The sequence below is a fragment of the Lepisosteus platostomus genome, chromosome 14 (assembly GCF_059453375.1).
Source record: "Lepisosteus platostomus isolate fLepPlt1 chromosome 14, fLepPlt1.hap1, whole genome shotgun sequence".
NCBI lineage: Eukaryota > Metazoa > Chordata > Actinopteri > Semionotiformes > Lepisosteidae > Lepisosteus > Lepisosteus platostomus.
In genome coordinates, this window is record NC_142624.1 from 26,757,606 (window position 1) to 26,772,525 (window position 14,920).

Here is a 14,920-nt window from a genome sequence, read left to right on the forward strand (position 1 = left end):
TTTATATCAAGACGAGACGTTGATAAAAAGAACAAAGCAACCTATACACCATTCTACAAGGATGGATCTTTCATGAATAAGCTTATTGAGAGGACAAGTACTAGGATGGTTCAGTTTTTTTTTTAATTCTCATTGGCTTTATACTTCACTAAAAGAAATAATCTTTCATAGATTATAAACACTATAGTTACCTACAGTATGTAACATTGATTTAAATCTTTCTGACAAAAGTTTAAATTGTATCAAGCTAAAACTACTAATTCTCTGTGTTGACTGAACTTTTAACGATTTCCTAATTTTGAGCCTCCCAAAATCTAAGCTTCTTATTTCCTGGTGGAATTCGATTGTATAGCAATACATGCATGGCCTTAAATTAAAACATGAGGTAGTTCAAGGCAGATTTCTTTCAAATAAAACACACATTCTATTTCACCTTATCAGTAACATTTTAAAAAGTACAGTACGATATCCAGCTACCACTTCAACCAAAATACAAAGGTGCCAGGATTCCACTCAAACTGTATTATGAAACATGTTTTTTGACCTTTAGTTTGTAAAGAGTTCAGACTTAAAATGTGGTTTCTAGAATAGAACCTGCAGGGCATGTTGTCTCAGTGTTGAATCACACGGACCCAAAGTGAAGTTTGTTTGTTTTTTTTACAATCGCCTCCTCATCTGCACAAACAAACATTAAGTTTCAAGTCATTGCAAACAGTATAATTAGATTCCATTTTTGCACTGAAACTCTAAATAAGGCAAAAAATGAACGTGAATGATAAATAACCTAATGAAAATAATGGCCATGCTTCCTCTGCGGTGAAACCTTCAATAAGGTGGAAATAAACTACAATAAATTACTAGCTGAAAATAACAGGCTGAGCACAAGCCAGGTTTGAATGAAGCCAGTCGGAAATGTAACCTGAAACTTTATTCATAACCCATTTTGTTATTACCAGCGATTCACATGTTTTGATCTATGTCAGATGACCACAGGGAAACATAGCCTCCAACCTAGTCATTTAACCACAGATTTAACTTCTTGCCATGTGAGCAAGACCCTGTAAAATTAACTGACCTAACTTGACGTCTTACACCTTTGATCTGTATCTTACCTGAAGATGCCTGGAGCAGGACTACTAAGCCAATGGGTCTGTCCTCTGTAGATGGGCCACTCTGTCCACAAATTACACAGTCATAGAGCACCTCGGACACCTGCTGCTCAGACGACCCCAGATCCATAGCAACATCGGCTTCTGGGGATTCTTTACACAGGACAGAAACATGAACAGATTTAATAAAAGATGTGCCACACAAAATTATTTTAAAGACAAATTGAGGGGTCAACGGTCATAATGTTTTTCACTGAAGGGATACGGACAGTCCTACTCTTCACCTAAAACATACAACATTTTTTGAGGTATAAAACCATTTTCTATAAAACCAGTGAGAAGCTCAGTTCAGTGATCTTCTATTAGTGATCAGCAAAACTTGGATGTTATTAAACCCCAGGACTGGATGCAAGAATCAATACAAGACGTGCGAAATGAAGAAAGTACATGCTTTCCAAAAAAGTGCCATTCAGAAACCAGATTAGAACACAAAAATTCTGTACATAGCAATACATATACAAAAACATTTTCCTGTGTGTCCTTTTGAAATTAGATCTGCGTTCTTTTCAGCTACCTTTTAAAATAACATGAAAAATCATGAAAACCACAACAACATTCAATCCACTTCCAGGTGATTCTTTGAAAATTCTATTGTTCATTAGTTAAACTAGTACTGATGAAATATACTTAGAAGACAAACACTTTTCATTTAAAGTCAAAACCAACATTTTTACCACAAATGTATCCCACTGAATACAGACGTACAACTACATATATTTAAAGATTTTAAGCACAGTTGTGTTTAAAAATGTAAGCACAATCAGTTTATCTATTGTATATCAGATAACAAAAGTATTGAAAGGCATGATATAAGAACTGAGTAATGTAAAACTTGAGGGTCTCTTAGGAAAAGATTTGGACTACATTTTCAAAACACTTAAAAAGTGGGTTTGGAAATGTTAAAAATTTTCCAAGGTCAGTCTTAAAATGTAAATCAATTTTTTTCATGAAATCATGTTCCCCTAATGAAAGTCACAAATTGTTAGATCTTTAAAATTAGTCATAAGCACTTCCTATACAATGCTTAAAGCAATATAAATTAGGGCTATTTTCCAATTTTCATTATACTCTCCACCTACGTCTTTACGTTGTGAACACATTCAGAATAGCTTGGAAACATGTTAACATCCTGACTTCTAAACTACTGTTGACATCCTTCAGTTCAAATCAGTTCTACTCAAGCCCTACAGGAAAAGGACACAAAATTGCTGAGAGTAATGAAACATCCTAAAAATACTTTACAACACAATGAATGAAAAACAAGAAATCTAACCTTTTTAGGTGTTAAGAAAAATGGGAAACTTTATATGTTCCAAAATACTGGACTTAGAGCCAAGTAGAACATATTGTGGGAGACGCCTGACAAATTAGAGGGCTTATTTGAAATCAGAGATTGTGTTTGTGTGTAGATAAAGTGCATACACACACTTATGACATAAGCATCTGTGACAAACCTTTGCAGACTAACTTAAAAAAAACACTCCTCATTCTGGTCAAGATTACAATTACGCATTACATAGAACCCTTGAAATGAATGAAAGATTAAGCAAAAAAAAGAGCAATATTTTATTTGCTTTCCTCACTGTGCCCACTGCCATCTCCCGGCTTCGTAGGCACTAAATCATGTAAGAGACGGCACACACAGCATTCTCCAACACCAGCATTACAGAGACCACCCTCAGAAGCGTCAGAACGAGCAGTGTGTCATGAGCAGTCAGCTGCTAAGCCTAGCAGACTGTGCACAGACATTCACTGCTTTTAAATCTTGCTGATGCACTCGTGAAATTTGTTCCACATGACAACAACACAAAAGACTGCTGACAGTTCAGCTTTCTTCACAGAATCTCGAGACTGTCTTATGACGACAGGCCAAGGAATTACAGATTTGGGATATTCTGGACAAGAAGACTCATCTTGTGCCTGAGATGACACCTTGCTTGGGTACTTCTGGTGCGTTTCACCACTGAAAGCTGAAGTTGGAGAAATCGCAATAAAATGCAACAGCTTTAGTCAATCCCTAAAAATTATTTGAAAATTTACTGAAGGTTTTATATGGTCAGGGTTCATATAATTCTGAGGTCTACAGAGGATAATCCCATTTCAAGGAAGTAGAAAATGAAGCCTAAAAGGCTTAAAAGATTTCTCATAACCAAATCATAGTTTAAGTCAGGTTTACCTGTTACAGCTCAGATTCAGTTAAATTGGCAAAGAAGAGAAAAAATAACACACACTGAAGATATATGGTTCTGTTTTTAACTGTATATATTCTTAAATCTTCCCCTTTACTGCCTATACCTGCATTTAATAAAATTCTCTGTAATAGCCTAAAGATGAACTTAATTTTTAAACTGACACCATTTATTGTACAGTGCTCAAGGAGGAGGACACAAAACCTTACTGCTTAAGCTACCGATACCATTATTTTAAACTTCTCTTGTGTCCTTTCAGAAGATCTCTGGAGTTCCTGAGTTCTCCTTCCCTGTCATATGTGTTTTATCTCTCAGTCCCTGCTGCAACATCACTGCACACTGAGAGGCAGGTACAGCTAGCCACTCAGTCAGAAGTTACCATGGCAACCAAAAGCCCAGCTCTCGGCCTCTACATTGTGCTCCTAATAGAGTTAATCCACTTCCGTAAGGCAGCACTGTCTTTATCCGATTACAGAGTCAGTTTACAGCATTTCAGAAAGGAGGTAAACTGATGCACTGCAATAATATAAACTTCAGAACCATCATAACTTGAGAATATGGCACGCACAGTCATTCAATACATGACTGTTTAAGGAGGAAGACATAAATCGACAATAACACAGCGTGCAGGAAAAAAATAAGACACCACCTCATTCTGGCAAATGAAAGTCTAATTATAAGACTTGTTTAAGGTGCCCAAGGCAATGCTAGCAGCTTATATCATCCTCAAACAAGGAGAGGAGACTTCCTTTCCAAGGTATGACAAAATATTTTTTGCAACAAGTGAATTAATTAATGTTAATTTGTTATTCTCCTTTTAATCTGTAAAACATTCTACCCTTCTGAATCCCATCAATAACATTGTCCACTGAGGACAAAATAACATTTTAATACAATGCGAGGGGTGATTTGCCATCTATGTCTTATTTGTACCAAAATAGAACCTAAAGCTTTGGAACACTCATAAAAAATATCTGGGACAAATAAATATAACTTAACTAGACCTTTGGTGCCTCTGCATTTTTACACACAAGGAAAAAAAATCCTTATGCTGTATGAGAGTATGGAAATACACTGTGTAAGCTGTTACGGTATTATATTAAAGCTGCACAATGATCCACTACCAAAACAAGAACAAAACAAGTGTTTAAAAGGTTAGTGTTGTCTATCTAAGGAGATGAGCATTCTGGTTTCGCACCGAAGGAAAGATTACTATCCATAAGGGTCAGGCAAAGCAACGTGCTGTAGGACTATGTACTTTCTGAGGACACTGTCAGGGCAAGAAGTTGTATTAGAACATGCACAACCTTTGTTAACTTCAGATCTGTGAAAGCTAATCAAGTCACTGTGTACAGCACATTGCAGGGGGGGGAAGGGTTTGACATAAAACATTCTCCCGATTCAAATTCCTGGTTTATTGCATGAAATCTAATTAATCTGAATTTCTTATTGATTGACATGGTGGTCCAATATTAATTATTTTCAAAATTAGATTTAAACGCTGAAGGCCTTGTTCAATTTCAAAAATATCGAAAAAAATGCCAGCAAAGGCTCAAATTGATTTATTGTTTAAGGTCACATATGGTCTGCCAGGGAGGTTGTTCTTCAAAAGGCAATAAAAACATTTTTCATTAGGAAGTCAATGTAACAGCCTCTGCTCCAGGCGGTAAGTTACTGCTGTATCACACACTGCAGTGACTAAAAACATGGAATGGGAATGGTCCAATAACAAGGACCTGGCTGTTGCTGTACAATTCTGTTGAAAGTAGACAAAACCGTCTGTTATGTTCATATATTATGGTTCTTCATTGTTAAACATTTCCTGTACTTTCTAGTCTTGGGTTATGTTATGCTTCCCTGCTAAATTTTCTATCTAACATTTGCACTTTTGTTGTACATATATATAACACCATATGTACCCACTACAAATTCAAGTAAAAGAGCTGGGTTACTTCTGCAACTGGATTATCACAACACAAATTTCATTTGTTATGAAGCGGACACAAGTGGAAAGTGTGAAAGTGCATTTAATACTGAGAACAGGCGGCACTTTCTTAATCAAAGAGGTGCACGAGTATGGAATAAATTACCCAGCTAAGAATTACCAAGGAAATGACAGGTTAAGGTCCCTGGATCAATTAGCTACTACCTACTAAACGGCCCAGTTTGTAAACCTTATTTACAAACTACTCTCATTTGCAAACCTTAATAAGATTACCGCCTGCCTTGGGTAAAACAGAAATTATTTTCATTTACACATACATGCGATTCAACCTCACAGTGGCATCTGGCATTTCAATGACAACTGGATAGTGTAAACACAGAGACAGCAATATCATCAGCAGACACCATCTTTGAAGTTCAACATTTCCTCTTGCATCTGTGACAAGAGAACATCAAATCAGAATAATTTACATTAATTCCCTTCCTTGCAAAAATCTAAAAACCCAGCTTTCAAAGTACTTTGGCCCACTTTTAACCTTAGTGAAATATAGAGAGACTTTCAACTTCTCAGAACACCATAAAGCCAGTTCAGCTTCTGAAGGAAACCATCAGCAGGTGGTATGTCATTCAAAGACGAGGTCATCAATCATTTTATTGTATTCACTTTTAATTTGCTCTTTTCAGGTATTTAGAATTCTAATCATGAATGCTACACAATCTTGAATGAATTCATACCAATAAAAAAGTCAAATTCAAGGTGACAAAAAACAAGCTTTAATGCAGTTAATCTGGGAACCTACTCTTTTAATAGCTGGTAATTTTTTCAGGTTACAGACATTATGGAAACAAATCCATTTTCTTTAAAGTATTTGTTTGTTAGACATTTCTAATTCAGGAACACCATCAGAGATTGTAGAATTTATCTACGTTTATTGTTAAATGTCTGTGTAATGGCCAAGATTAGAAAAATAAATGAGGATATCCAGGCATTTAGACTGCAATTATTGTATTACTGCAACTTATAGTGAATAGTGGGATCTAATGGTCTTTTCTGTACTTAAATCTCTTGTCTTTTTGTCAATCACATAAGAGGTACGATACGATGTGAGAAGCGTTCATTTGCCACGTCGTAAACACATTTCCCTCTAAATATAAGCGACGGTAATCCATGTGCGTATTTCAAACGGAGGAAAAGAAAACTGAAAAACAAATCGCAGCAAATTCCACAAGCAATTTTGGGAAATAAATTGAGATTAAAAAAAATCTGTTCCCTGTATCATGCAAAATCAGATTAAAAGGAGGAGTGGATTTGGTTACATACGTACTGTACAGTGTAATGCAATGCGTCCAAATGGGATTTGACTCATTTTGTTTCAGCTTCCCCTCCTTGTGACTCGCTTCTACCATTTCACACAGGGAAATGAATGGCTGAACAGATGCTCAAGCGCTCTCCTATTTCACCACTTAGCCTAGTTGGCATCCTCTGCAACATCTGATTCAACCTTGAACTCAACTGTAGCCTACTGAAAACTCGGTGATCACTTTTTATTCTGATTAGATGGCCGACACGCTGCAAACAGAAGCTAACTGCAGGATGAGCCAGAAACAAGTCATAGCCCACAGCATATGACAGTCAAGACACCAGAACTCTGTGATGCTGGGATATAAAAAATAACATTAAATCTAAGTTGCTGATATTTGAAAGAAAATAAGCCTAGAAAATCATTAGCTCTTATGCACATACAGTTGCATCCTACTGTACCTACCCTCTTGCTTCAAATAGAAGATGTGATTTTCAAAGTGCTGCTTGTTTAATAAAATAGTTTTCACCTAATTGTTACAATGAAATTTGTAACATCCAAGCAACTCGGGTTCCTTTCTGTCAGGCTTATAAAGCCATGAAACTGGATCCCCTGTTAGCATGCCAGATGCCACAGAGTTTCTCTTCTCTATTAGCATGCCAGAATACTGCTGAACATAGCTTTAAGTTTCTAATTGTGGACAACATTTTTCATTTACTAACCACTATGTGTCAAGGAGGTCCCTCAGAGTCTAGCCAGCTATTAGCAGTTTGATATCACTTGCCCTGACCCAGCATGCGCACTCCCAGAAGACCACTTGAAACTAATTTCTTCTCCTAACAGGGTTCTAGAGATGAAAGGAGTGAGGAAGCTCGTGTCACCTTGCGTTAAAAAAAAAAATCACATTTTCTTTTTTTTTTTTGCCTAGAGTACTTTCCCTTCAAGGACTCACTCCGAGTTCATGGTGCCCTGATGAGAAGTGTGGCTGTTTAGTGAAGAGTTATGTCAGTACACGACATGGAAAAACGCTGCATTGTTCCTCACTGCAACCGCACTGCGTACTAAATCATGTTCACCCTGCACTATAAGCACAAAACCAGTTGCATTATAATCACTTAATACATTCAGCATTACAAAAAAAAACACAACCAAGTGGAGTATCATTAAATGCCTTCAGATACTATTACATCTGCCTATGGGCTGAAGCAACACGTTTCTGCAAACAAACTGGGCAATTCTGTAAATAAAATAGCTTAGAATTCAGATAAAATCTTTTATTACCAGCCATTCTCAGCCCTTTTTAAACACCACATTCTTTAAGTGCATTATCAATAGACATCTTCTCAAGCTGGATGGCAATTATTGGCTGATATGTAATCACCGGTGTTAGCCTCATAATTGCACTTCCAAAAGGTTCTTTCATCGAGAGAATGTGGTTTTATTTAATATAAATGCTAATATGGTTACAAGAGCAACATTCATTTCTAAACGTTAAAAATCGACAGCAGGAGATGCAGGTCACCCTGTAAGTCTGAACTTATTTAACTGGTGTGTTTGTGATGATACTACATCATTAAAAGTCACAGGTCCTTATTTTTGGATTGTGGACAAACAGTGAGCAAACTGCCAAGTCAGTGCAAAATAAATCTGATAGGCATGTGGGCACTCTGCCCAGCATGTGCGATCAGGCACAGTGTGAATAAAAGGCTGTCAGTAGCAATTTATTTCAATGCTATAGCACCATCAGGTGGACATTTCAGATACAGGCAAATTAAATAATCCTTTCATTTATATAGTGCTCGTTATCAAAAAGAATATCAAGATACTTAATATATAAGAGTAGACCAACCTACTTCATCTAGCACTTAAGCCAACATGACCACGTGGTTGACTAGTAGCAGTTATTGCATACCAGCAGCCCCACTTGACAGCAAATCACACAGAGCAGGAACCTGCTTCACCAATTAAATTTAGTTTGAACCTTACGAAGGCCAAATTGTACAAACCAGAGTGGTAAACAGCCAGGACACTGTGGATAGCACTCCTACGCTTTTACAGTAAAACCAAGTGGTAAGGTACTTGGGTTGAAAGCTCATCCTAAGCAATCTATTCACTATAGAACCGAAAAATTACCAATATATTCACCTATTCAACTGATCTTACACTAGTTTCTTGTTTATTTGTGAACAATGAATGTGCAGCTTCACACATCAAATCTTAAATGAAAATGAAGTATTCAATAAAGCACTGAGTTTATTAAGTATTAACAATTTAAAGTCACCTAAACTACTTTACAGAGGATCACTGATAAGCACTTTAAAGTCCAAATACATTTCAGACCTTTTTTTTGTTTTAAATTACCGTATAACTGAACAATGATTCATGGTTACCCTGGATTAAGGGGATCCGTCTTCTTCAAAAGCATTCATGTTAATGTAGTTTAATGGTTCTAGAATTGGCTGCTGCTGTTCACTTACAAGCTCACTTATCTGCAAAAATGCTGTTGAGCATTTTGCAGTCTGGATTTAAATCAATGCATAGTACAGAATCAGCTCTTGTTAGTAATGATCTACAGTTATCTGCAGTCTGTTTACGGCAGGATTCAGTGCTGATGTTGGAAATGTTGATCAGGAATGAATGGAGAGCGATGCTGGTATTGCTGCTTTGTTAAGTTTGATTCTTTTCTGTTAGGAATCAATTTGGTGAAATTGTCATTATACCTCCTCAACTAAGCTGGACACATCCGATATCCTACAGGGCACTGTTCTTGGTACGATTTTTAGTGTCTGTGTTACCATTAGGTCAGATTCTTCACAGGTATGATATCAGCTTGCATTTCTATGTTGATGACGTCCAGATTTATGTCCAGACATTAATCGGAAATTGCTGATTGACCTGCCTTATCCACTCTGTAAACCTTGCTTTTGCTGTGGTAAAGTATGTCCTGGAATCAGTGCAGCTTCTCAGGTGAGGAATCCGGGAACATGAGCACATATCACCTCATTTAGCTGGCTCTCCTTGTTTTGTAGCTATATCAGTGAACCGTCTACACCCTACACATGGTTTGAGCTCTTCAGATTCTGGCCTTATTCCTGTTCCCAGTATCAGGCTTCTAATACTCAGAGATCCTGGGAGACGGCGTTTTCTGTTTAGTTGCTGCAAGACTGTGGAATGATCTCCAAGTCTGTATCAGATCTTGTTAGTCAGTAGCCATCTCTTTTGATTGATGATGAGATGAGAGTTCCATGAAAGCTCCTATATAAAGGTTATTAATGAAACTGCCCACAAAAAAAACTTTATACAACAGAAAATACCAGTAGCCTTTTATGTCTTTACACTAGTACTGTCAGCACTTTGTTCAACTGGAATAAATAAAACACATCTCAGTAAGAACAAATCTACACTGTATTCCAGTGTTTTCCAATCCTGGTCCTAAAATACCTTCTTCTCTTCTGGTTTTCACAAGATCAGGTCTATCTTTACTCAAAAAGAGGTCCAATAAGCTGAATTTGTTTTATTTATACAGTTTCTGCTTTTACATGGAAAGCTAGGAAAGGGTGGGAAATGAACATGAACTCCGTGCCAGATGCTGGGTTTCTGAAATGCTCTCATTAGCACCATTTCAAACACTCATTAGAGGAATGTTTGCCGGTGCCATTCTCACCTGTTTCTGTAGATCATTAATTTACAATCAATTAGGAGTTATTTAGGCAACTGAGAAGCAAGACTAAACTAAGTTGACAGAGCTCTGCTTATTACATTTCTTGGAAATAGTACACATATCTTTTCTGAAACCAGGACCTGAGTGTGGAAAAGTTCAAATCAAGCCATTGGTTAAATAGCGAGTTCAATCTTTTTAATTAATTAAGAGCGGTGACGGAAAACGATCCAAGACGGAAACATATTCCAGAAAGCAAATTAGGAAGGACGGAAAATAGGCCTAAAGAGAAGTTGAATGAGATGGCTTCCATTCAAGGACATGGAAATGGTAAAGTATGGACAGAAACAGTATAAAGAGAACAGATTTGTCCCCAAAGTAAATCAAAGGCTAGAATGTAGTGGCCCAAACGGCTTTAAAATCAGTTAAAAAAGATATAAGGATAAAGAAAGCACTTTAGAAAAGGTCTAAAAAACAGGGTGCAGTTAAAGCAAAGGAGTATAACAAACTGCAAGCCTGGGTGGAAAATTACATTCTGAAGATATGAGACAGCTAGAAAGGAACAATGCTATATAGTACCTTTTTATCCAGTTTTACAAAAAAAAATACAGTAAAGAATTAAATCAAATCTATCTTGGATAATTATGGGGAAGCTTCTAGTTGATGAAATGGAAATGATTGATGTATTATATTAATATTTCACTCAGATGTTTACTGAAATCAATAATACAGTATACCACGGGCTGAGGAAGTACAAATTCTGTAATAAACAGTATTAGCATAGAAAAGTACTACAGGTACTTGAAGCACTGAAGATAAATCTCTGAGGCCTGATGTCTTTCTACGGGTTTTCACATCCATAAACCATCAACAAACTTCTTCCAACAGTTACTCAAGACAAGGACTGCATCTAAAGACTGAAAAATTGCAAACGTTTCTGTCCATAAAACGGGAATGTGAAACAGAACCACAAAATCACAGACATTAAGTCTCACTTCTGCTACACAAAGTTAAACAATCGATAAGAACTAGAGGGCCATCTATGTACTGTAGAAAAACGATCCTAGGCTATACTTGGAAGTTGCAGGTCTTGCTTAACTAACTTAAGAACTAATATGCCTGCAGAGACTTGGAGTTGCTACCCTGCTAAACAAGTACATATTCACTGAGGAGTCAACAATCAAGTATCAGCATAGAAGAGGGAAAAGTCTTAACTGAACTTAGGTAACTGAAGCACTAGAGATGACCAAATCTGAAGCCACCAGCTGCACTCTTCCATCACTTGCTTAAGACAGGGGTAGCACCCATGGGCTGGAGAACTGATAATGCAGTGTCCATCAATTCCAAAACAGAACTTCGTAATTATGTACGCATATGGAAACAATTAGAACTACATTAAGGGATCTTTTTTATGGAAAGCAGGTACTAGGGAATTGTCAACATGGATTTAGGAAAGAGCTAGGTCTTGCCTAACCAACTTATTACAGATCATTCAATAAGAAACAACATTAATAGAAACACAGAGCATACAATACAGTATATTCCGATTTTTTTAAGGGTTTTGATAAAGTTCCTCTTATGGATAATGGATCAAAAACATTACATGCACCAATCTGGGAGATCCAGTTTGTGGAGTACAACAGCGATCTATGTTGGGATCTATACTGTATATACATAGATATACATTCTGCTGTAGAGTGAAAGTGAGAGTAAGAGTGAAGTTTTCACATGATACCAAAAAACACTAAGAAAAAATTCCATAAGATCAGCAAACACTACTAATGGATATATTGCAAAGAAATTCAGGAGTGGGCAAACACCTTGCGGGTGATGATTAAGGTAGACAAAAGCAGTGTATTACATGCAGGAAGTAAAAAGTACAAAAAAAGATATGGGGAACACTGAGCTTGAAGAAGCTAGATACGAAAAAGACTTAATGACATTTATATATTTTAGACAACGTGGCAAGCAATAAAAATAGGCAATGTTAGGATATACTGTACTGTATTTCAGTATACAGTATACTGATATACTGTATAGTTAAATGTACAGAATTTAAATTAAGCAGGTTGCTAATAAAATTGACAGTGCATTAGTAAAAATGATTTAGACTATTTTCAACAATTTTGGTGAGCACTTTACAAAAATACATTGCTGTCTTGTAATAATTTCAGAGAACAGCAATTGGATATATTCCTGGGCATTAAACTGACTGGCTAAAAGACATTAACCTTTATAGTCTTAAATAGAGAACACTATAAAGAAGTCTTGTTCACCCTTTTCAAACAAAAATAAGTACTGCAGGAAAGTCAGGACTTCCAAAAACGTAAGCTCTCACTTACCAACATCCATAGCAGTTTCCATAAAACTCTTCTGCCGGGAAGCAAATTCAGCAAGTAACTTCTGTTGTCTCTCTCTGGCCTTCTGCCGTCTGAGTTTTACACAGCAAAAAAGAAAGGTTTACGTTAGAATAAAAGACTCAGTATTAAGCAGACTTGTATTGGTTGATAACCATTTCTGTAGTTTTCAATTTAGCTCATAACACATGGATACTTCAACTTCAGAACTTGTTTAAAAATCCCTAGGGACTGTTTCTGATTTGTTTTTGCTTTAAAATAATACACAAAGACCTCTAGAGCTACTAAGGATCTGCAGGCCTCTCCTACTGTGGCTAATGTCAGTGGTTGTGTGTCAACCACTGAGAAACGTTTGAATGAGAGTGGTTTTCATAGCCAGGAAGAAACCATCATTCTCTAAAAATCACATAGCCACCTGTCTCAAGTTTGCTAAATCACACGTGGGTGATCTACAAGACCAGGAGAATACCTGAAGAATGTTCTCTCTATGGGTGAATCTAATATTGAACTATTTGACCACAAGGAGAAACATTATGTGTGGCAAAAACCACACACTGATTTCCAACAGAAGAATGACACCCCAGTGTCAAACACGGTGGTGGGATTATCGTGGTCTGTGGCTGCTTTAGTGTCCCAGGACCCGGATGGCTTGTCATCAAAGATGGAACCATGAATTCCACATTGTGTCGGCAAATTCTGGAGAAGGATTTCAGGTCATCCAATCATCAGCTGAAGCTGAGCCAAAAGTGGGTCGTGCAGCAAAACAATGATTTAAGCATATAAGCAGACCTACAACACACTGTCTGTAGAAGAAATTTCATGTTTTGGATTGGCTAATCCAAATCCAGACCTAAACCCCACTGCAATGTTATGGAAAGGCCTGAGGGAAGCTGTTCATAGACGAAAACTCTCACATTATTCTGACAGTTCTGTAAGGAAGATTGAGGCTAAAATTAATAGAAGTCAATGCTAGAGACTGATAAATAGTTACTGGAAATGTCTATCTGAAGTCATGGCTGCTCAAGAAGGTGCCACCAGTATCTGAATCTAAGGGTTCACATACTTATTCAGATATGGATATTAACTGCTTGACCATTTTGTTACACAATACAAATAGAACTTGTGGCTTTGTATTATACATTAACTTAATCTATTAAGACTTTCAGGAAAATCTCATTACATTTTTAAACTAAAATATACAAGTATACGCATACAGTATGGAACTGGGAGGGCTCACGCATTTTGTCCGCAGTGTATCTCCTCATCTGCAAGTGATCTGATGAATATTTGTAATTTTATTACTTTCATCTTATCTATAGAACATACTTCAGAAAGTGGGATTTTTAAAGTAGGAAACATTTAAGGTAAAACAGCCCTAGTTTTTCTTTGAACGCTTACGTAAAAATGTTGATGACCAGGTGTGCTCATTTTTGGTTAAGTTAGATTTCCTCAAAAGAATCCCTTTAAGATGAAAGTGTTAACCCAGAAATGCATCTCCATGGTAACAACACAGTGGGTAAGAGACCCTTGTAAGAAAGACTGCTCAGATCAGGAGAAAAGACAGCATTTAAAAAATGAGCTATTTCAGCCTGCTCTGAAAATTGAATGCCCTGTGTCAGCTGCAGTGAAATGATTAGCTTCTCATATGCTCATGTAAATTGGAAATGTATAGAATTCAACAAAAATATCACTGAAAATAGTGTGTTACTATTTATGTAAAATTTGTCTTCCACCTAGCCGTTTCCTAACTACTAAAATGTTCTTGGTTCATTTTCATTTGCGCACTTAGAAATGCAGGAATTTAAATGATTTTCTTCAGCCTCTTAGGCCAGAGACAAATGTATTTAAAACAGAATGGACTTTGTTGTCTTTTTAATGTAGTGCACTAGGAAGGATAGGGAGGCGATTTTAGTAGTATTACAATTAATTTTGCTTTAGAAAAGATAAAACACTTAGAAAATATCAGCTGAAGTACAAGTACAAAACTATGTTTGAAAGACGAGCCAAAATGTAGGTTTAATCATATTTTGAGAAACGCAATACAAGCAAAATGGCACATGACTAAAAGAATTATCGGTTTGAAAAAAGCCCCTCTTGGCTTTTCACAGCTCTTGTTTTCCAGACGTCTCTCTCTTTGGCCCTGGCTATGGCTCAGATAAACCAGGCTTGACTGTAAATAGAGACCCCTAATAAGAAGACATAAACAAAGTCTGACAGGTCCAGTGCAGCTCAGTAATTTTCACTGACAGCTTAAGAGGCAGAGACACTAAGCCTGAAAAATATCACGAGTGATTCTGATTCT

General features: G+C 36.8%; 1 protein-coding gene across 4 annotated transcripts in view; it reads right to left on the reverse strand.

The window, feature by feature from the left end:
* Positions 1-14,920, reverse strand: part of ubr3 (ubiquitin protein ligase E3 component n-recognin 3) — a 79,359-nt gene that overhangs the window by 38,140 nt on the left and 26,299 nt on the right. For all 4 annotated transcript variants that reach the window (XM_088605360.1, XM_088605359.1, XM_088605358.1 and 1 more), the window contains 2 exons: positions 12,604-12,692; positions 1,113-1,262 (listed from right to left, as the gene is read on the reverse strand). In XM_088605360.1, the coding sequence (XP_088461486.1) occupies positions 1,113-1,262; positions 12,604-12,692 (239 nt within the window). The remainder of the gene's footprint in view (positions 1-1,112; positions 1,263-12,603; positions 12,693-14,920) is intronic.